General features: G+C 44.2%; 1 protein-coding gene across 1 annotated transcript in view; it reads left to right on the top strand.

Moving 5' to 3' along the window:
- Window positions 1–7,295: 7,295 nt before the first annotated feature.
- Window positions 7,296–23,062, top strand: part of RAB38 (RAB38, member RAS oncogene family) — a 62,635-nt gene continuing 46,868 nt past the window's right edge. Inside the window, exon 1 of the mRNA XM_061120289.1 lies at window positions 7,296–7,578. Coding sequence (XP_060976272.1) covers window positions 7,377–7,578 — 202 coding nt within the window. The 5' untranslated portion in view covers window positions 7,296–7,376. The remainder of the gene's footprint in view (window positions 7,579–23,062) is intronic.

The raw sequence follows: 23,062 nt of genomic DNA, 5'->3' as shown, positions 1-23,062 counted from the left end.
TGGGAATAGTGGCAGGTCCAAGCAGGGAAAATGCAGTCAGGGAGACAGCCTTAGGAAACCGCTCCTTGATGAGACGTCAAGAAGGGCTGAAGGACAGGGTGAATGGGAGCGAGTCTGGAGGGGAGCATCAGAGAATCGGAGTCAGAGTGGAAAAGAGAAGTCGCTCAGTCGTGTCCGACTCTGCGATTCTCCAGGTCAGAATACTGACGTGGGTCGCCGTTCCCAGGGGGTCTCCCCCACCCAGGGATCGAATCCAGGTCTCCCGCACTGCAGATTCTTGACCACCAGGGAAGCCCCAGAGTGGAAAAGCGGGGGCACAAACAGGAAGGGGGCAGAAAGACGACAAGGTTTGGGAGGCCGCCCCTGCGGGAGACTCAGTCTCCTTCCGCGCCACGCACCTTGCGGGGAGGCTCCCGACGCCGTCTGGCCTCCAGCCGGGCGGCCGCGGGCAGTCACTCCAGGGCGGCGTGGGGACCTCGCTGCCCCGGAAATGGAGCTTTGGTTCTCTGGGGAAGGCACGCCTCTCAGCACTGATAAGATAACTGGAATCAAGATGAGAAAAGGTTGGCTGGAAAATTACCGAAACCTAAACCGCTGATACTCTACTTCCTGGAGAGACCTAGAAAAAGTCATTGTGATGATTGCTGGGAAGCCTCCTCTAAGATCCATTCAGGGCACATTCATTTCTTTTTCTTAATGTTGTTTTCTTCTTTTGAAAACAATAATGATTCCTGTGAAAACAGAAATATAGAAAAGTAGAAAAATACATAATAAAGCAAAGCAGTAATTTTGTCATCTAGACATCATCTCTGATAACATATCAGTGTATGATTTTCTATATCTTTATGTGTGTTTGTGTGTATGTATAATGGAAATTATGTATTTTATGCCAAACTGGGTTTAGTACAAATATAGTACAAATATAGAGATTATCAGCAGACACTTGATAGTTGAACAAACTGGGTATATATTTTGTAATTTTCTTCCAATTTTAAAATGCTGTGAAAAATATTGTGAATATCTTTCCAGATAATTATTTTTCTTAAACATCATTTATAAATGTTGTATAATATATCATCACATATTTATAACATTGTAATATTTCACCTGATGCACATTTAGAGAATGCCAGTTGTTTTCTATGATAAACAATGTATCCAATGGAGTTAAATTTTTATAAACTTCTCTAATGATAGATTTTCATAAATTCTTATAAATAGAATTTTTAGGTAAAGAGGCACATGCATTTTTAATGTTTTTGATACATATAACCCAATTTTTCTCTAATAGCTTTTTTTAAAAATTATAATCCCACCAGGATCATGCTAATGTCCATTCTTTGCATCCTCACTGGTATTAGATATTTTTAGTATTAAAGAATATATGTCAGTGTGAAAAGTGAAAAATGGTTTCTTGTTATTGTTTTTCTATTCCTATTACTGTGAAAATAATTTTTTACATTATTATTTACATTATTATTGACTTTTTGTGTGGTCAGTTGTCTTCAGTTGTTTATTTGTATTCCTGTTCTTTATCTATTTGGCTATTTTAAAACAATTTACAAGAGCTCTTTATATATAAAATATAAAGTGTATTCCCTTTTTGCCTGCCTTAAATGTCAGACATTTAAGGCAGGCAGAAATCTTCCCTGTTTTGCATTTGCAAAATGTTTTTCCTCTTGATTTCTTCCTTTTGCATAATCCTTTGACCGCAATAATATTGAATAGGTCTTCACCTCTATGTTCCAACAGCACCTCTATGGACCTGAGATAGAATTGGAGGACTTGGGTGCTAGGATGTGTGGCAATAAAGAGGGAGGAGTCAAGTGTGGCTGTGTCCAGGCTTGGTAGGCTTTGGGGAGGGTGGAACCAATGACTAAAACCAGGAATACAGGAAAAGGAACAAGTCTGTTGGGGTAGATAATGACCAGCCCTGCACATGTTGCATTTGAGATGTCTTCAGAACATGTCTTCCAGAAAGCCTGGCAGAAACGCCCAAAATGCAGTTGGAACAAGGGTGCAGAAGGCAGGAGTGGGGTTGGGGATTTTAGCACAAACACAGAGACCATCAGCAGGCACTTGATAGTTGAGCAGCATTTTCAGCGCATCTCCTGGGTCAAACAATGTGCTGAGCATTTTACTGTATTATTTCCTTTAGGCTTCTTCCTGTAGGAGGGAGAAATTATTATCCTCATTTTATTTAATTAATTTATTTCTTAAGTAAATATTTATTTAATTTTTAACTGTGCAGGTCTTCAGTTGTAGCCCAAGGGCTACTCTCTCTGTGGCCCTTGGGCTTAGTTGCCCCTTGGGTGTGTGGGATCTTAGTTCCCTCACCAGGGATTGAACCCATGTCCCCTGCTTTGAAAGGCAGATTATTAACCACTCAATCACCAGGGAAGTCCCTCTTCTCATGTTATACACGAGGGGACAAGCCTACAGAAGTTAGATGACTTTACTCAGGTACTACACCTGGTTGGTACTAGACCTTGGCTGGAAAATGAAAGAAGACAGTCTGATGGCTGAGTTTAATCTCTAGCCAGTTTTGCTCTTTTATCACGGGAGTGTCCTCAAGCAAGCAAAGTCTGGGTCCTGAGGGTGGAGAATTGCCCTCTGGAGTGGTGGGCAGCAGAGAAGGGGAGAAGCCAGCCAAGGGGTCTGAGAAGGAAGCAGAGGGCCGTGTGTGTGTGCAACTGACACTGCAACCAAGATGCTCACAGTTTGATGACAGGGGCTTATGTTCTAAATATTCTCCTAGATATGTGAGACCCGACTCCTCAACCTGACTCTCAAAAATTCTGTCACAGTGTTTTACACAAAAATATATCTTGATTTGACCCTGATGCTGTGTCAGCAACTTTCTTGAGTTACCCTCTGAGTCAGACCCTCCCAGTCCCTGGGTCCCCACTTGTTATGAACGAGGGGCTCATTCATAGGAGGATGAGCTCTTCACGTCTCTAGGAGGAACAGAGGTACACTGCTAGGTTTATCCTCGCTACACATGCTGGGTAGGATCACTCCCACAAACACATAGCATGCCGTTTTCACTTGTGTTGCCTCTTTGCTCGAGTTGTTGAATGAGTATGAGATAATATCCTTTTACCTTTGAAGCAGGCACTTTCCCCCTCTTCTATTAGATATTTCCCTGCATTCTTAGGACTTTGTAAAGTATACAGTCAGCCCTCTTTCTTTGCAATCTGAATAGGGTGTGTGTGCATAGGTGTATCTGACTCTTTATAACCCCATGGACTGTAGCCTGCAAGATTCCTCTGTCCATGGATCTTTCCAGGAAGAAATACTGGAGTGGGTTGTCATTTCCTTCTCCATGGAATCTTCCCCACCCAGAGATCGAACCCACATCTCTTGTGTCTCCTACTTTGCAGGTGGATTCTTTACCACTAGTGCCACCTGGGAAGCCCAAATAGTGTTGCATACTTCTAGACAACTGCTGCACCCCTGAATCAATACGGGACATAACTCCCATTGCAAGTTAACACAGGTTTTAGACCAGCCTAGTAGATTAAAAGCAAATTCTTTGAAAACAATAGAGAAATGAACTGCAGCTTTAAGTTGGCAAAACTATTTATTAAAATAGTGACTTAGGAAATTTTTTTCAAATGCCACTCTCAGTTGTATATCTCATTTGAGAACTCTAACCCTCTGCATCAGGAATGGACTTTCTTTAGGACAGCCCTGGCTTGTTCCTGTGGTTTGGTGTAATTCTTAATAGTGACCCCTTTCACTCTCAAGAGTCCCAGTTTGGATGATAAAAATTTATGGTCTCCTCTAACAGGCCTTTTGGAATAAAGTCCATGTCTTTGAAGATTGTGTTAATCTAAGAAAAATCACTTTATCTGTCCTACAACAGAATATTTGGCATCCTACCTTACAATCATTTACATATTTCTTCAGAGCAGCAATTAAAAACCACATAAGGTAATGAATAACTCCTATGGCTCTCTTACTGTTCAAAGCAAATAAAGTAACTTCATAGGGGGGCTCACCTAATATGGCAGGCCTGGGAGGGAAGCATGAAGGTTTCAAGTTTGTGTTTGCAAAGCCATTTCCGATTGGTTAAATTAGTTTTTCCAATTAATATGTGCAATAATTTGTTCCCACACTGGACAGCAAGGGAGCAGCGTCTTAGAGAAATCTGACTCTGTGCCGTGTTCGACACCATTCATCCTTGAATTCCAAGCCCATTGTGGTTTCCTACACCTTCTACAGACTTGAGTCACCTGCTTTTCTGTTTTTCAGGAGAGGGTAAGCTGTGGTTTAGCAATCTGAGGGTAGTCAGAGTGTGAAAACATCCCCAAAGATGCTCTGAGATTTACTGCGGAAAGCGGGTTTCCACGGTGCCCCGCGGCTGCTGGGAGGAGGCTACGCGTGGCACAGCGGCAGAGCCTTCTTTCTGGAGGGAGAATGGCTTGTCAGGGTAAAGCTGGGCATCTTGTGGACAGTCTGAGGCAGACGGGGGTCTCAGGAAGTCTGGTGGTCTGCGGGGAGAGGGAGGATGGGAGACAAGGGTGGTCTGCCCTTGCAATCTAAAGAAGCTCTAGCCTGACTAGTTTGTATTCTATCCGCACTTACCTGGGTCCCTGTTTGCAACCTACTTCTAAGCAAAGGAAATAAGTTCAAAGGAAAGCAAGGGAGCACAGACACATTTGCCCTCCAAAAAATGTGCTTGGAGAGTGCCTGTCTTGGGGGAGAAATATACAGCAGCTGAGCAGCTTACAGAGCCACAGCCCCAAAACTAGGAGAGAACTACGGCATAAGGTTTGGTTTGAAAAGGCCTTTGCACAGCCTTTCTGAACCACCTCTCGGGTGCTGTGCTGAGGGTGGTGAGAAACCTGGGCTGTCACTTGCCGGAATACATCCAGAAGACCCAGAATACTATTTTAGAGTCAGAGGTACTCTGCAGAGATCTTGCAACCCAACTCGGTCATTTGACACAGGGTCTTTCAGAATTCTAGCCTGTGAACTGCTAAACTGTAGTGTTCATCAAGCCACTGTGAAAGGGAAAAGTGAAAGTTGCTCAGTCTGACTCTTTGCGACCCCCATGGACTATACAGTCCAGGGAATTCTCCAGGCCAGAATACTGGAGTGGGTAGCCTTTCCCGTCTCCAGGGGATCTTCCCAATCCAGGGATCGAACCCAGGTCTCCTACATTGCAGGTGGATTCTTTACCAACTGAACTATCAGGGAAGCCCTTCAAGCCACTAAAGCCTAAAAGATTTAATAATTGTAAACTGAGAGTCATTTCTTCCTGCTGTGAAGAACTGTCATGAGACCTAACTGACTCTGGAAACAAACTGCAATACTTCCTGCCTAGCCAAGGAGCTTGCTCACCGTGACTGGCCACTGTCCTCAGAGAGGCAGCGAAGGAAAGTCGAAACCTCAGGACCTAGTCCTCAATTTTGCATTCTCAGATGTAAACAGCCCTCTTCCCCTCAAGTGTATAAACTCCAGAACCTGAATCTTGGTCAGCCTGCTACACACAGTAAATCTGATGCTCCGACAGGCCCGGGTGAGCAAAGGAGACCAGGTGAGGATGATTCAGCCAGACCTGGCTGGGAGAACACGCTGGGGCCTGTGATGCTGGATCAGCCTGGCCCACGTGATGGCTCAGACTGCCACCCCCTCCTTGCTTCTTCCACCATTAGCTCCTACTCTTTTTTTAAAGTTTAACATATGAAAGCTTTACTGTTTTAAATTAATTTTTAAATGCAGACCCAATCTCTAATCCACATAGAGTGAATGATTTAGCTTTTCCTTTTTTTTTGGGGGGGGGGGGGGCGTCAATTTTGTTAATTGTGTTTTTCAAGGAATTTGCCCATGTTGCTTAAATTTTTTAATTTATTCACATAGATCTGTTCATGATATATTTTCATTCACTTTTTTTTTTAATGTCTATTCTCAAATTAGTACTGGAAGACTTAAGTTTGAATTTGGCTTTTTCATCACAAGCTGTTTGCCCCTACCTACGTTACTTAAAATGTCTAGGCCCTTTACTGGAATAGAAATATATATATATATTAGAGGTTACGGTACTATAATATGTTCTTTATTATTTAGTTAATGTGCCATGAGATAAGAAAAAAGAAGAGTAATCACTGTAGCTGATATTATTTTTGGAAGGTATCACAAGACACTGAGACTTGACCTGAACATTTCAGGATATGTGAGCTAGTCTATAGGACTGTTGAGTACACACCCAAAATGTCTAGGTCTTGTTTTCCTCATTTGTAAAATGGGAAGAATAGTCATATCTATTTTTAGGACTGCTGGGATGATTAGATGACATGTGTATAAAACCTGGCACATACCAAGTGCTGGATCGATGCTTGCTCTTATTATCATGTAACATAATCTGACCAGTTGTCTGAATTGTCTTTCAATGCTGCTCAGAGCTTTTAGTAGAGGAGAGGAGGAAACTAAGCCATGGATGCCCTCAGCACTTACAGCCCAACTATCCTCCTGGTTAGACCATTAATTGGGCTTCCCCTGTGGCTCAGCTGGTGACGAATCTGCCTGCAATGTGGGTAGACCTGGGTTCAATCCCTGGGTTGGGAAGATCCCCTGGAGAAGTGAAAGGCTACCCACTCCAGCATTCTGGCCATGGGGTTGCACAGAGCTGGACACGACTAAGCGACTTTCACTTCATTTCAGACCATTAATAGTTGAATAGGTGTGAAGGCGCTCAGCATTCACACTCCCAAGCTGGTGCATCAAAGGATTACCATTACCAGGTCACTGGGAAGAGGCTGGGGCAGCTCAGATGACTAGTGTGAGGTCACTCACCTGGAAAACCAGGAGTGCCGGACCCAAACCCAGCTGGCTGGCCTCTTGAAACTGTTTTACTCGTTGCCTCGCCTCCAAACTCTCTACCCTGCGGGGCCGTGGCGCAGCCCACGACCTCAAGAGTGCTGTGTTCAGCCAGACCGGTTACCGACCGTCTCCCCGCAATTCACTTAACTTTTTAGACACTCTGACTTGCCAAACCTGAAAACTGAAACCCACACCTCCAGCTTTTGTGGCAAGATCACAGGCGAGAAAGTACTTCGGAAACTGTCAGGGGCTGTAACGAATAACCTCTGCAAAACGGCATCTGCGCGTAAGCCTCCCCAGTCTCCCTGGCCCAGGAATCGCTCGGGTCTCCCCCCGAGCCGCGCGGGCGGGGGTGGGCAGGAGGGTCAGCCCGCGGGGCTCGCGTCTGGGCGTTTCTGCAGCGGCCGGGGAGGAGTTCCGCCCTCGCCCGCGTCCCGCCCCGCCGCCGCCTCGCGCCCGCACTCGCGCTCCGGGAGTCTCTGCGGCCCGGCCCCCGGCGGCGCTTCCCGGGTCCGCAGCAAGGCAGCGCGCGGCGGGCGGGCCGCCACCATGCAGGTCCCGCACAAGGAGCACCTCTACAAGCTGCTGGTGATCGGCGACCTGGGCGTGGGCAAGACCAGCATCATCAAGCGCTACGTGCACCAGAACTTCTCCTCGCACTACCGGGCCACCATCGGCGTGGACTTCGCGCTCAAGGTGCTCCACTGGGACCCGGAGACCGTGGTGCGCCTGCAGCTCTGGGACATCGCCGGTGAGCCCCGGGGCCGGGAACTGGGGCGGGGGCACCTCGCAGACCATCTCCCGGGCCAGGGCAGCGGCTCGCGGCCCCGCGGAGACCCGGGTCTATCTCCCCGGCGCTGCGCCGCGAGAGACTTTTCGGGGTGGACTGCAAACTTGCGTTTCAGAAGAAACAAAAAAAGTTTCTTTCTAGCGCGGCAACTTCACGTGCGTTCCCTGGCGCTTTGCGGCGGCTGCTTTCTCTCCCTCCCACAGCCTCCCCTGGGATCTCTGGGCTCAGCGCGGGCCTCCCCGGGACCCAGAGGGAGACCCTCCGGAATTGCACTCGGTTCTGGGTCCCCAGCTCACTTTCCGGGCACGGGCAGTCCTGCGGGTGATGCCGCCCGAAGCATACCTCCCGCCCTTCCCAGCCCGGTGCCGGGACCCCCGAGGGGAAGCCCCTAGACCGGCTCACAGCGGGAACCCGGAGAGTTCCGGACTAGAGCCATTTCCCAATTCCTGTTGCTAACTGCTCCCTTTATTCCAACTTTCGACACCCCCTTTTCTACCGTTCAGTCAAGAAAGCTGGAGGTTCTCTGCTTTGAGAAAGCCAAGGACCTTTCTGTGTCTGCATTGCGGGTGAATCTCTCACTATTTCTGCTTGTCCTTCTGTCTCTCTCGTCTATGAAAAGGAGATCGAGTATATATATTTCTGTTAGGGTCACTTTTGTCTAAGGGTCAATTCTTTGCGACCCCATGGACTCTAGCCCGCCAGGCTCTTCTGTCCATAGAATTCTCCAGGCAAGAATACAGGGGCGGGTAACCATTCCCTTCTCCAGGGGATCTTCCCAACACAGGGATGGAAGGCAGGTCTCTTGCATTGCGGGCGGATTTCTTACCGTGTGAGGCACCAGGGCAGCCCCTTTCTATGACATTCGCCACAGAGTTCTTGATCTGTTCCTAAAGTTTTCACTGAGAGGTCTATGAGGAGCCTCTTACAATGTTTGAAATCAGAATTTGATTCCCAGGGTTTGTACCAGGAGTTGGGGCGTCAGTCTAAGGTGGAGGTGCAAAGAATCCCTGGACCCAGACTGTGGCGTGTCCAACCCCTCACTGCGGATCCCGGCTCGCTGCTCACCAACCTGCTCCCCACAAGCCCCTTCAGCTCAGCCGCTTCCCCATTAAGTTGACAAGCAGTCAGACCATGACAACTTGGGGACCCTCCTGCTCAGAAATTTTCAGGCCCCCGGGATTCCTTGTGAACCCCTTCAAACAATCAAAGCACTTCACCTTGGTCTATTTCATAGTCTGTGTCACTAGGAACCTTTACAAGTGCTGGACCCAAACCGGCCACTTCTCTTCCAGAAAATAGGTTCATTTTAGCAGGTGCTTTTGACTGGAAGCTTTATCATGGCTTGAAGCGACAACACATGTGGGAAGTTTTGCGAAGGGCATTTCTCATTCTGGGGATTCCAGTGCCTCTTTAATCAGGAGCTGTCAGGCCTGATGATAAAAGTCTTCGCAGGTGAACAGCTTCATGCCTTTAGTGTCCTTGTTAACTGCTCTGGTAGCTCAGGGATTAACAGAGACCAGAAGATGCCATTGGCCACCATCTGATTGGGCTCTATACCTAGAAAATCATCTGAGTCTGGGCACTTTGCTCTGCTGCGTTCAGTGTCCAAGAGCTCTGGTGTTGCATTGACATCTCTAGGACCCAGGTTTAGAATTAGCTTACTCTTTGAACAAGGGTGTAGCTGTAGTTTAGTTTTTAATGTGAAAAGCAAATAAGGATGTGACCTCAGACGTGTTACATAATGTCTGTGGGTCTCAGTGTCCTGAGTATGCTAGGGTATAGAGATGAAGAGCCTAAATTCCAGTCCAAATGCTTCCATCTGAATCCCTGTTTTACCCTGTATGTCTTGAGCAATTTTAAGTAAGTTTCCTAACTTCCTAGTCTCTGTTCCTTATCTGTAAATAGAATGCTGTCTCCCAACAAAGGAAAAAATGAGATGAAAACCAACAAATGCTGACTGAACCCATTAGTACTTACTCCCTAGGAGAACTGCAGGAATTGTTGCTATAGTAGCTACTTTTTGTTTTTTGAATATGTGTAAATGCTAGGCAAGAAGGACATGATATAAATGTGCTAATTAGATCTTATTAAATGATAATTCCTGATGAACGAATATAACCTGTTCTAAAACACCCAGCACCATTTCCCAGCTTTATCCATATTACAACATGCTGTCTTGAGCAATTCCATTCCCAGGCTTAGAAATACCTCCTTCAGTTCTGAAGTTGCCATGGAGTCTATAGTCACAGAAGTCTGTGTATATAAGAAATCCAAGGAGCCTCAGAAAGTCAGTTCTATAGATATGGTGGTGTGCACCATCTCTGTAGGGAAGTTTATTTTTCCCAGAGCTTTGATGTTTAATGCTAACCTGTCATTGTCAGCCTCCAGCCCAAAGAGCCGTGTGGGCTGGGTTTGAAGTTCTTGGTGGTGGTGGTTTAGTCACTCAGTCGTGTCCGACTCTTTGCAATGCCATGGACCATAGCCCAGCAGGCTCATTTGTCCATGGGACCAGGCAAGAATACTGAAGTAGGTAGCCGTTTCCTTCTGCATGGGATTTTCCTGACCCAACGATCAAACTGGGGCCCTGTACATTGCAGGCAGACTCTTTAACCAACTGAGCTACCCAGGAAGCCGGCTTTGAAGTTGAGCAGCAGGCAAAGCTGGTTGGGGGGGAGCTGGGCCCTTGTGGAGAAGGATGATTGGAGTGTAGAATGGACATGTTTCAAGCTCCATAGCTAGTCCTGTGAAGAGTGAGTGCATATGGAAGCCAGCCTCAGCGGCCCAGTCAGACCCCATCAGCTAAGTGTATCTTAGAGCGTCTTTAGATCTGCCTGTCGGTCCAACCGTGGGGAATGCTGTCTCCTTGCTGCTCACTTCTGGCATGTGTCTTATAGGCACGGGTAGTGATACTCACTTTGAGCTTGCTACAGGTGTTGATGAGATAGAGGACATGCCCTGTCCTGACAGGATATCAGAGGAATCTGCTCTCAAAGGAATCTTTTGCTCAATTAGACTTTTAATATCCATTTGGTTCAGGGCCAAGTCGGGTCCTATTTGTTCAACTAATTCCCGTGATCTTTGTCTTGTGGTCACTTAGACTGGCCAGTCTGCTTCTGAAAAAGACTGCAGAAAGTACCTTTTAGGAATTTGCGAAGTAGACCTTGAAATCACTGAGATGAATCCCACAAACCCCATAGAGGACTCTGAATCCCAGTGATTCCACCATAGAAGAGCATCTGAGTTAGCTCTGGGTTTGGAAACTCTTGATAGAGTCAGGGAAATTAAGTAATTTTGCCCAAGGCCACCCAGCTAGTAAGTGGAAGAGCTGAATTTGACTCAGGTCTGTTTGATTTAGAATCAAGCCATGCTCTTTATAACCATAGTCCTGTGAGGGCCTGGTGCACAGTTGACCCACTGGGGTTATACCCAATTCCTCTTTAAGGGCATGGCTTATTTAGTAGATAGATCATCCTTGCCTTCTTTCCCGTATTGCTAATATGTTTTTGGATGGTACCACAGTGCAGAGAATGGAAAGAAATGGAATAGAAATCTATTTCTGGGCTTCCCTGATGGCTCAGTGGTAAAGAATCAGCCTGCAATCCTCCCGAGACATGGATTCGATCCCTGATCTGAGAAGATCCCACATGTGGTGGAGCTCAAGCCTGTGTGCTGGACGACTGAGCCTGTGCTCTGGAGCCCAGAGCCACAGCTGCTGAGGCCTTGTGCCCCAGATACTGAAGCCCACGCGCCCTGGAGCCCAGGCTCTGCAACAAGAGAAGACGCCATAGTGAGAAGCCCTCGCTCATGAAAGCTAGAGGGAAGCCCAAGCGGGAACAAATGACAAATTTATGACAAACACAGTCATAAATAAATAAATAAGTACAAATGAATAAAAACACACACACACTCAGAGTCAGAATTTCCACCCAGTTACAAAAGCACTAGTTTCAAAAAATGAAAGAAAATCTATTTCTGAAAATTTGATTCTTAGTTATAGGGTTTTCTCATTTTATAATAAAAAAAAAGAAAACGTTCACCCTTGAGACTCTCCTTTGCTACTCCTCTCCAAAACCTGATGCTTTGACTATTCCATTAAGTAATTTGCACAAGTCTCAAAGCTAGTAAGCAAACTGGGAATAAGCTGATCGGTACTGAGTGGGCACAGAGAGACCGTGTTAGAGCAGATAGAGGCTGCAAGAGGCACCATCGTGTGAACATGTGGTATCACAGGAAAAGCAAACAATTGCCAGTGGAAAGATGGGCAGCTGAGATCCAGCAATGCTTCACGATTTGCCCAATGTCAAGAATTACACCTTTAGAATATCCATAATTTACAGCCCATAATTAATGATATATTTGTTAGAACACATCTGAAGTATTGTATTGATCACTTTGATGACTCCATTAGCACTTTCAACGAGAACAACACAATTTTGTCTACAAGTCTTGCTGTGCTTTGGGAACCAGGTACTGGACTTAGGACAGTGATAGTAATAGTAGCTAACATCTTTTAGACACTTATTCTTACAATTATCTGTGCATCTGTAATTTTTAATTTCCCAGTAAAATAGCTGGTTAAGTGGTAGTGCTGGAACTTAAAACTTGGTCATTGAATCTAGCACCTAGGTTCCTAATAGTTTTACTCTACTTCCTGCAGTTCAGAAATAGAATGCTTCAGATGTAGTCTAATAAATATAAATTATGGATATTCTAAAACTGTAATACTTGACATTGGGCAAATCATGAAACCTTGCTGGACCTCAGTCCCCATCTTTAAAATGACAATTGTTTTCCTGTAATGTCTCCTGCACGCGGCGTCTCTTGCTCTTTCAGCTCTGATATGGTCTCACTGTGCCCAGCTGCTTCCCTGGTAGCTCAGCTGGTAAAGAATCTGCCTGCAATGCAGGAGACCCTGGTTCAATTCCTGAGTCAGGAAGATCCCCTGGAGCAGGGATAGGCTATCTACTCCAGTATTCATGGGCTTTCTTGGTGGCTCAGATGGTAAAGAATCCACCTGCAATGCGTGAGACCTGGGTTTGATCCCTGGTGGGTTTGATCCCTGGGTTGGGAAGATTTCTTGAAGGAGGGCATGGCAACCCACTCCAGTATTAACATGCCCAGTTAGTATGTAACAGCTTATTCCAACTTTACTTACTAGCTTTGTGACTTGTGCAAGTTACTTAATTTCTGTGCCTTGGTTTCCTGTCTAAAACTTGGGGACAACGGCAGACCCTGCATCTTAGAATTAAAAGAATGAGATGGGTTAATTCATATAAAGCTGTGCCTGACATGTTCTGAATGTTAGCTATTACTCTCGTTTTTTTAACTGTTACTGCAAACTTCTTTCACATACATTTTCCTGCTTGATCTCAGAGCTGCTGAGGGTATAGACAGAGCAGGTGGTATCAAACCTATTTTATATTAGATCAAGAGTCAGAGACCCAAGATCACAAGAGCTCTCATGTAGCAGAGGAGAGCAGGAGCAGCAGGTCTGTTTAACTCCATCTTTGATGCATATATTTGAGAAAAATGACCAGATCTGTGGGTCACCAGAAAACTCTATTCCAGATTTAACAAATACAGTAGAAAATAAAGTTGGCAGGTGATGTAGAGAATCCTTCTCTCCCATGTGAAAGTTTCACGGCAAGACTCTCCTAAGTAATACATTCCCCTAAATAGTTAAAATCCAACACGTAGGAAAAATATTTCCCCGCAGGGCACATCTGTCCACCTAAGCCATGTGATGGAGCCCTGGAGGACACGAACTCTCCGACAGGCAGAGGGGTAGCGGGAGGTAGCCCCGGTCTAGAGGCCGGAGCCCAGAGCCCCGGTGGCCCTGAGAGTCGTCTGGGTCACCGTGCCCTCTCATTTAAGTGTCTGCGAAGTGCTTCCACATTGTAAAATTCAACTGAGGGAAGGGTTTGGGACTTGACCTCTCTTCAACAGAGACTTCAACTGAGACTTCCCTGGTGGCTCAGATGGTAAAGCGTCTGCCAGCAATGTGGGAGATCCCGGTTCAATTCCTGGGTTGGGAAGATCTCCTGGAGAAGGAAATGGCAACCCACTCCAGTATTCTTGCCTGGAGAATCCCATGGACAGAGGAGCCTGGTGGGCTACAGTCCATGGGGTCACAAAGAGTTAGACGTGACTGAGTGAGTTCACTTTCTCTTCAATATGTTTATTTTAAATTATTTATTGGCTGCTGTGTGGGCTCTTCGCTAGTTGTGGTGAGCAGAGGCTACACTCTGCTTGCAGGGCATGGGCCGCCGTGGTGGCCTCTCTTGTGGGGCCAGGCTCCAGGACACAGGGCTTTAGTGGTTGTGGCCCCGGGGCCTGGAGCTCAGCCTCAATATCTGTGGCCCCCAGGCCTAGTGGTCCTGCGACATGTGGGATCTTCCCGGATCAGGGATTGAACCCGTGGCTCCTACATTGGCAAGTGGATTCTTTACCACTGAGCCACCAGGGAAGCCCTTTTATATCTCTTTCTAAAAGACAAATTCTCCAGGAAGTTTTAGAAGAAGTGTCTTAAATATTAATGTGATGGATCTGAAAATGTAGAGAGTGCTAAATTTGGCAACCACCGTGTCAGGCAAAAAAATAAAAATGCATGGCAAGTCTGGGCCATGTTCTAGTGGGCAATTATTGTCTTGTTTCTAGCCTGGCTAATTACAGAGTTTCTAAATACCATGTGGGTTCACGTGGTATGTGCTTACAAGTAAATAATATGTACACTGAACAGAACAGTGAACTTAAGACGTGAGGTGAGGGCTGGGTGGGGAACACACCTCAGGGCTTCTTACAAGGAGGTCGTCAGACTCTCTGGGTATCACAGACACATGGGCGTTAGGCCTGTGGGACACGTTCTCTAATCTAGGCTTTAGAGGGCTGGTTCTGACAGTGGGCACAGGGCAGCCTGACCGAGGAGAGCTAAAATGCTTGAGAGGAGAGAATGTGGGGAGCATCTCTTACGTGTGTGTTTGATTTCTTCAGCGAACATGTCTACTAAATGCTTGGTGCTTCCCTGGTGGTACAGACAGTGAAGAATCTGCCTGCAATGCAGGAGATCCGAGTTCCATCCCTGGGTCAGGAAGACCCCCTGGAGGAGGGCATGGCAACCCACTCCAGTATTCTTGCCTGGAGAATCCCATGGACAGAGGAGCCTGGCGGGCTCTAGTACATGGGGTCAAAAAGAGTCAGAATAATACACACACACATGCACACACACACACACACACGTGTGTGTGTTAGGCACTGTGCTGGGTGGGGAAACAAGAATAAAGACTTGAACAAGACCTTAACAAGTTCATGGTTTAGTGGGCACAATAGCGTGAGAGCAAATACACTGTAATGGTGGGTAAATTGTGTTGGTAAACATGACTCCATTCTCTGGTGATACAGAAGGGGTCCTGTCCTCGCCACTTCCTTCCTTGCTCTGAGTTTAAGCCTGATCAGACTAAACAAAGCCTCTGGCGAGGGTGATTTCCTGAGCTCTTTCCAAGCACCAGTGACTCCCTGGGAGGGACTTCAAGGCCACACACCTTGAGACAAAAGTTCATCCTCTGGCCCTTTTTTAATTCTGTCTCCTGAGGAGCTCATGCATTCCTGTGGCTTTAAACTCTTTGCTAATGACTCCCAAACTGTGCTTATAACCTTGCCTTCTCATGAGCTTCAGACCTACAGTTTCATCTTCCTACTGGACATTGCCTTTATGATATCTCATATATATTGCAAGATCAATATGTCATAGCCAAGTTGCATAAAAAGGCAAGATGGCTTGTTTTCTCTAGTAATAAAGTAATATATGCTCAGTGTAGCAAATATGGAAAGTATAAAAGAAAAAATGATACAACAGCAAAGAATATAGATGTCACCCCTCTTAATGAAAGTAGTAAATGATGTCTTTGTAAATCTTAACCAGATATATCTCTCCACATACTGATCTTCTTAGTGTACTGAACTATACTGCTTTTCACTCAGTCACTAAGACCTGAGGCCCCTGCCATCTTTTCTCCTTCTCTTCTGAGCTTTATATGCTCTCCCTCTCCAGGTCAGATGGTGATTATGCCTCTCCAGGGCCAGCGCTGTTACTGCCTGTCCTGCTATCATAACTGCCTGGCTAGTTCTAGCCTCCCCCGCCTCCGGCTCTTGTGTGGACTAAGGTCAAGTTTATCTTCCCAGAATATCGCTTTGTGGGTCTTCATTGCCTGCAGATTATAAACATCATGGTGAAAGGAACTAAAGTCCTTGGGATGAGATGATTGGAAAGATGATGACTAGAAAGAGGACAGATTCTAAATTTAGAGCTGTTGAGGGAGAAGTTCATGGGGTCAGAAGTGAGTGGAGTCCTTGAGGCCTGACCTGATCAAAAGGAAACCTGGGATCTGTCTCACTGTCAGAACACAATTACCCTCTGTGAGGGTCAAAATGATACTTAAGTATTTTGTTTTATTTTAATGTGTTTACTTTAAAAGTCATTTTACAATATGAGAATTTGAGAAGTATAAGATCCTGCCTGGGAAAATTTGTTCATTCATTTGATAAGCACAGGGTTTTTAGGAGGGAATGAAATAGGCATTGGTATGGAATCTGATATTCCACAGGGGACATAAAGTTATTTAAATATAATCATGGAGATGGTTACTGACTGTTCTGATAAGTCTCTGAAGGAGAAATGCCAGGTGCCAAAGAAAGTCAAATCATGGCCCCTGCCATTGCCATGGTTGGAGGAGAGGGCTGTGGGTAGGAGGGAGGTGGTGAGAGGCAACAGCAGACAAATTATGAAAGGGTGCATTTGCTCTGCCAGTGGTTAAGAGTGATCATTCTGTACATTTATCAGTTTATCAGAGTAAATCTTTGCAGTTTAAACAGCACCATGATTCTGGCAAATAGGTCATTTTATTTCCAGTTTTACAGGTGAGGAGCCTGGGCCGAGGGTAAGTAGAACATGTACCTGGTATGCTGTAGGCGCTCAGTAAAAGTGGGTTTGGTGTTAAATGGCCAGTGAGGTTGATACTACAGTCGTTGCTCAACTGAAAAATTTTGAGAAGAATTGTCTTGTGGTATGTTTAGACTTGGTTGCTCCCTCTTCTTGAGAATTAACTTTGGAAAACCCTGCAAAGCTTTCAACCCATTGATAATCTTTTTAACATTGCATTCTCTTTGATTCTGGGATGGACCTTCCCAGATGGATATGGTGGCCCTACTGCTCCTTGGGTGGAAATAGGTTTATTCTGTGAAGGGAAGATCCTCATCTTCTAGGTGGGGATACTAGAGTAGTCTCCATCAACTTGACAAGGTCAAGTCTGAGACTCTAGCCTGGAAGTCCAAATTATTGAATTCCACTAACTTTTTCCAGTTGTTTGAGAGCTTGCTTGAGCAGTTATATGATCTTAAATTACTCTCTGAAAATACCTCAGGGTTTAAACTTCACCATTCCCCACTCCCTTTAGTTCTCTATTCTCAGGTATTAATCCTGTCCTATCTTTTCTTTCTTAGAAAATAGCTCTCTCTTACCCCTCCTTTCAGTAGCCATGTCTTCCTCACAACTCGTCTGAACCACTGCAGCGTTGCACTAAAGCTCATGCCTTCCTCCAGCTTTCCCACCCATCAGCTTGCAGTCCACAGAGGTGAAGCTTCTTAACCCGGTGTCTGGTTCCAGTGAGGGGTTTTCCAGTGTGGCATCCTTCAGTGGGTCCTCATCACTTTCCGAATGAGAGACTTAGCATTTTAGCATGAAGTTCAAGGCCTTTCTTGATCTGGTCTCTGTTACCCATCCAAGTCCCATCTCCTGTCCCTGTGATTCTTGACCATTCTAGATATCTTACTGTGGCTTCAGCTCAACCACCGTTCCCCTTATACTGTGGCCCGTACAGTCATCTCTGGCTAACTACACTTTCCCCTTTCTTTTCTTAAAGAGCTCCTATAGGCCTCTTGTCATTCACCCGTCTCACTTCCTTCAGGAAGTCTCTTTTGAGTCCAGGTGACTGAGGAAGATACTGTTTATCTGCTCCCATAATATCCCATGCTTACCCCAGATTAGAAGTCCTCTAACACTACATTGAGATGCTTTTTCTTCCCAATTGTAAACCTAGAGCTTGGTTCTAGTCTGTGTTTAGTGAGTTTTATTCAATAAAAAGTTTCAGTCACTATTTCATCATTGCTCTAAACATTTCTTCAATAAACAAAAGAAAGTTTTTGTTTACAAACAAAAGTTTTTCATGCTTCAAAGACTTTAATTTTCTGAACACTAACAGAAAAATGCTTGCCTTCTAGAATTAATAAATACAGCAATCATTTTTCTTAAGGTGGCATTCCATTTTATTTTTCACCATAAAAACTAGGGAGAGACCTTAAAGAGCTTTCCTAAGAACTGTGCTTCTTCATTCAACAAAACCTTCCTAACTCAAAGTGAAACGTCATACATTTGGAGGTCAAATGACAAAGCTGTATTTTCCCTTTATGATTTTTGGATAGATTAATTGAAGTAATAAAGGTAATTTTCACAGAGTTAAAACCTGTGGGTCATCAAAACAAATCCTGCATTTTACAGTTGAGGAAGCTGTGCTCTGAAAGGGGGTTCCTATTGATTTCTCAGGCTCAGAGAGCTAGCCAGAGGTAGAAATGGAACAAGAATGCTGGCTTCTTTGGTTTATTAGGGATGAGATGTGAGGAATTAAAAAATTCTTTTTAAACACCAGATGTTTTGGCGTTGTCTTAGTCCTGGGGCACATGAATAAATGAATTTAGTAGGTACTCAGCTTTGAGAGTTCACAATAAAGAGATAAAGAAGAGAAGATGGTGGTATGGCGTTGAGATAAACCAAATGCACCCACAGTTTGGATTCGAAAGACATGCCTGATTTAATTTCCCCAGTGCTCCATTATAGGCTCAATATGTTTATGGACTCCTTCCTCTTCCTTATCACACTCTGTATTTATCGCCTCCGTACCTCTCCTCCTGTTCTTCTTACTAATTCATGTGCCCTTCCCTTTATCTCCACATACCCAAACCCTATCTGATATTTAACACCCGCCTGAAAGGGACCTGTGCAAACACTTCCCTAATTCTCCTTCCAGTGGTCAATCATCCTTCCTTGAATCAACACAGCTCCACTCCCTCCTGTCTTGTCTCTTTTTAGCAACTTATTAGAGTTCTATTGTACCTCTCCAGATATCCATTCTGGTTTTCAGAAGAGCTTGCTGCAATGATTTGTCTCATGATTTAATGAAATCACTGTGGAGTTAGCCAAGATGTGGAGAAAGAGAAAGTACCGTGAAGGAGAATGAAGCAGAAGCAGGTTTTGGATGCCAAGGCAAGCGAGTTCAGGAAGAGGATAGTCAATCATTTCAAATGTCTGGGAGAAATCGGGATTATTACTTTTTGCTCTGAACTATTATGTTTTGTAGTCTTGTGTTATCCTGATTCATTATTTAATCTTTCTTCCTCATCAGCCTTGTGTAAATGTGCTCTCTCAGGAAGGACAATGGACAACTTAGCTTCTTGTATACTACCTCTGCCTATTGGAGATCAAGAAATTATCTATTATGTGAGGGATTCAAACACATTTCAACCTAATTTATAGGGTGAAGTTTGACAACAAATGATTTAAATTACTTGTTGACAGGACTGTTTTCCCCTTATAATATAAGGTATTATTAATACCACCATTTATTGGGTGTCAGGCATGGTGCTGTGCATTTTTTATGCATTATTTTATTTACTGCTCACAAGGAACTGATCTTATAGGTTCTGTTACTAACCTAATCATAGAGATCTAGGCTTACAAGGGCTAAAAAACAGAAAAACACACAAAAGTCTTCAAAAGCTACGTAGAAGGTAAGAAGTAGTGCTGGGATATGAACTGAGATTTTCCTGGTTACGAAGCAGCAGCTATTTTCTAACTGCTCTGCTCTACTATTTCCTGTGGGGTACTATGACAGTGTGATAGTTTTCACATATCAAGGATTAAGTTGCATTTTGAAAATGCATAGTATTTATTTTAAAGGAATATTTTTAACCTTTCTACTTTGGATAGAGCTAAGAATTGAATGAGCTGAATTCTTTGCATACATCATTGCTTAGATCATGGGGTTGGTTTGACTTAATAAGAAATATCTAAATATGCTATATTTAGACAGGAAAACCACAGTGCTTAAGGGACATAGACTCTAGTTTGAAAAATAAAGATAAGAGTAACTGATGCTTGATGGTATTGGAACAAAAATTAAGTCTTGATGGTGGTAGAAGGGTGTGTGTGTGTGTCTGTGCATTTTAAACTTAATAAAAGAATCCTCTAGACTAGACTTAAGAAGCTACAACAGAGTTTCTCAAACTCCTCAGCTCATAGAACCTTTAGTATCAAAGTACAAATAATTTTTTCATGATGTTTTTAGGCCAACAGAAATACTTAAAAGCTCTGTTTTTTTTTAAAAGATTTTTTATATATATTCATCAATTTTTATTTTTTATTATTTTTGTAATATATATTTTATTGAAGTCTAGTTGACTTACAATGTTTCAGGTGCATAGTAAAGTGACTCAATTATACATATACACATATGTTATTTTATAAATTATTTTCCATTAAACTTATAAGATATTGACTATAGTTTGTTAAGTAATTAGCACCAAACAATTTAATAAGTATTATAGCCTAATAATATAATAGTCCTTTGGGAAAAATGGAGGACACAGTGAAAAGAAAATGATTTTTGTTTCATTTTTAGTAGCTATAATTATTTACCATAGGGACATGTGTTGCTTTGGGCCATAGAAGAGCATCTCAAAACTGAGTCAGAGTGGTCACCACCACCCTTATTTCCTGCTTCTTATTGATTTTCACATGATCTTGCTTTTTATCACACAAACTGCAAAAATGCCTGCTTCAAAAAGATATGAGCACATCAAAGGGAATGTAGCACAATCTAATGTTGAAATTGTGAACTGCCTCTAGCTAGTAGTTCCTGAGGTGTCTGTTTGATCTTGAGCACCACTGCTTGCCTTGAAATTTAAAATTTTCCAGTTGCACCCCTGTGAGTTCACTGAGGCCCCCCAGAGCACTTTGGCACACATTTGGGAATTTTACCTAGGAAGGAATCTGTGAATTATTTAAGAGTGAAACCCTTAGAGTCCAGGGTCCCTTGTGAGTTATTTATAAAAGCATCTTTAAAGAAACTGTGGAGAGGCGGTTCTGAACTGGGGACAGATATTTTTTCAGAGTGGATTTTGAGAGTGAGCAGGAGTTTAGTAGTCATGGAAAGTCAATGAATTGGATTAGAGCTCTTGCTTTATTCAGCCCTCTCTCTGACGGGGCTCCCTCTCTCAAATAAGAAATCATTATTAATCCTTACTTTATTGTGTAAGGAATACTTGTGTTACCAACTCCATTCTGTTTCGCAAGTCCATTGTGAACACAGACCAAGAGTTTCTCAGAGTACACGTGCGAGGGAGAGATGGTTGTCGTTAAGTTGCCATGTCCAACTCTGCAACCCCATGGACTGCAGCGTGCCAGGCTTGCATGGCCTTCACTATCTCCCAGAGTTTGCTCAAACTCGTGTCCATTGAGCCAGTGATGCCATCCAACCATCTCATCCTCTGTCATCCGCTTCTCCTCCTGCCCTCAATGTTTCCCAGCATCAGAGACTTTTCCAGTAAGTTAGCTTGTCACATCAGGTGGCCAAAATATTGGAGTTTCAGCTTCAGCCTCAGTTCTTCCAATTAATATTCAGGGTTGATTTCCTTTAAGATTGACTGGCTTGATCTCCTTGCTGTCCAAGGGACTCTCGGGAGTCTTCCCCAGCACCATGATTCTAAAGCATCAGTAGGGATCAGTATTAGAGGAATTCTACAGCAGGCTTGAGGAGACTACAGTGTAACTGGGGACACAGTCTGCAGAGTTTGCGGCACGCCTGATTGGACGGGCAAGCCAGTGGTGCATTGTCAGCGCTGTCTGATATTGCGGAGGAAAGAGCTGAGCCTGGGGCCAAGTAGTCAGAAAAAGCTCCAAGGAGGTAGGGTTTGGTACAACCTTGAAGAACAGGTAGGATTTAGTTAGGCAGAGAGTCAGAGATGGTGTATGTTCCAGTGAGGATGGGAAGGCCATGGAATGGTGAATGAAAGGAAGAGGCAGAACTTAGTGAGCCCAGCAAGGCATAGTTTGGGGCAGGACCCTGGCCTTGGTCTGAGGATTAGCCTTTGACTTGTAGATCAAGCTGTGCAACCTTAGAAATCCCACAGGAGCCCAAGGGGGAAAGTAAATGGACTCTTTTCTCTGCCTGGCAATCACATGTTCATCTTTCCTAAGGTCATCTCTGAAAAAACTGGTTCTCACTTCTGGACCACTCATGCTTCTGCTCCCTGTTTCCCTAGGAAATGGGCATAAAAATTCCCCTGAATCCTGGCTCCCATTTTGTTTCTCTGCAAAATTTCACGTACAGCTGGATGGTTGTATAAAAATGAGGCTGTGTGTTAAAGAGTATTTTGAGGCAAAGAAACAATCATGGGATCCTATGTAAGCATGTAAAAGAGACTTTAAAAAAGTGGATCAATAGCAATGATTTACTTTAAAATAAAATTATATAAATTTCATTGAATTCCAAATAGTTTGTTATAATTATTTGAATAAAATGGATATAGATACATACATTTAAATTTAAGGCAGTTTTATCTAACAATGTGAAAGGAATAGTATCTTAGCCACCTTTTTTTTTTTTTTTTAACGTTAAGATTGAGTGCTTGGCTATGGCAGTTACTTACAAAACTAAATATATGCTAACCATATAATCCAGCAATTGTGCTCCTTGGTATTTACCCAAAGGAGTTGAAAAATTATGTCCACACAAAAACTACACACAGATGTTTATAGCAGCTGTATTCCTAACTGCCAAAAGGTGGGAGCCACAGAGATGTCCTTCAGAAGGTGAATGGTCGGAGCCCCCCCAGTGGCTGAGCTGTAAAGAATCTGCCAGCCAATGCAGGAGACTCGGGTTCGATCTCTGAGTCAGGAAGATCCCCTGGAGAAGGAAACGGCAACTCACTGCAGTATTCTTGCCTGGTAAATCCCATGGACAGAGGAGCCTGGTGGGCTACAGTCCACAGGGTCACAGAAGAGTCAGAGGCGACTGAACGCACACACAGGTGAATGGTTCAACTGATACATCCGGATAATGGAATGTGATTCAGCACTAAAAAGATGTGAGCTATGAAGCCATGAGAAGACATGGAGGGAACCGGAATGTATACTACTAAGTGAAAGAAGCCAATTTGAAAAGGCCGTACAGTATGTGATTCCAACTCCATCACATTCTGAGAAAGGCAATGCTATGGAGACAGTAAAAAGAATAGTGGTCGCCAGAGTTGAGGTGGGGAGAGGGGTGAAATAATGGAGCACAGAGGATGTTCAGGGAGATGAAAGTACCCTGGATGGTACTGTAATGATGAATACATG

Source organism: Dama dama, chromosome 2, assembly GCF_033118175.1.
Source record: "Dama dama isolate Ldn47 chromosome 2, ASM3311817v1, whole genome shotgun sequence".
In the NCBI taxonomy this organism is placed as follows: domain Eukaryota; kingdom Metazoa; phylum Chordata; class Mammalia; order Artiodactyla; family Cervidae; genus Dama; species Dama dama.
This window is presented reverse-complemented; position numbering and strand designations above follow the sequence as displayed.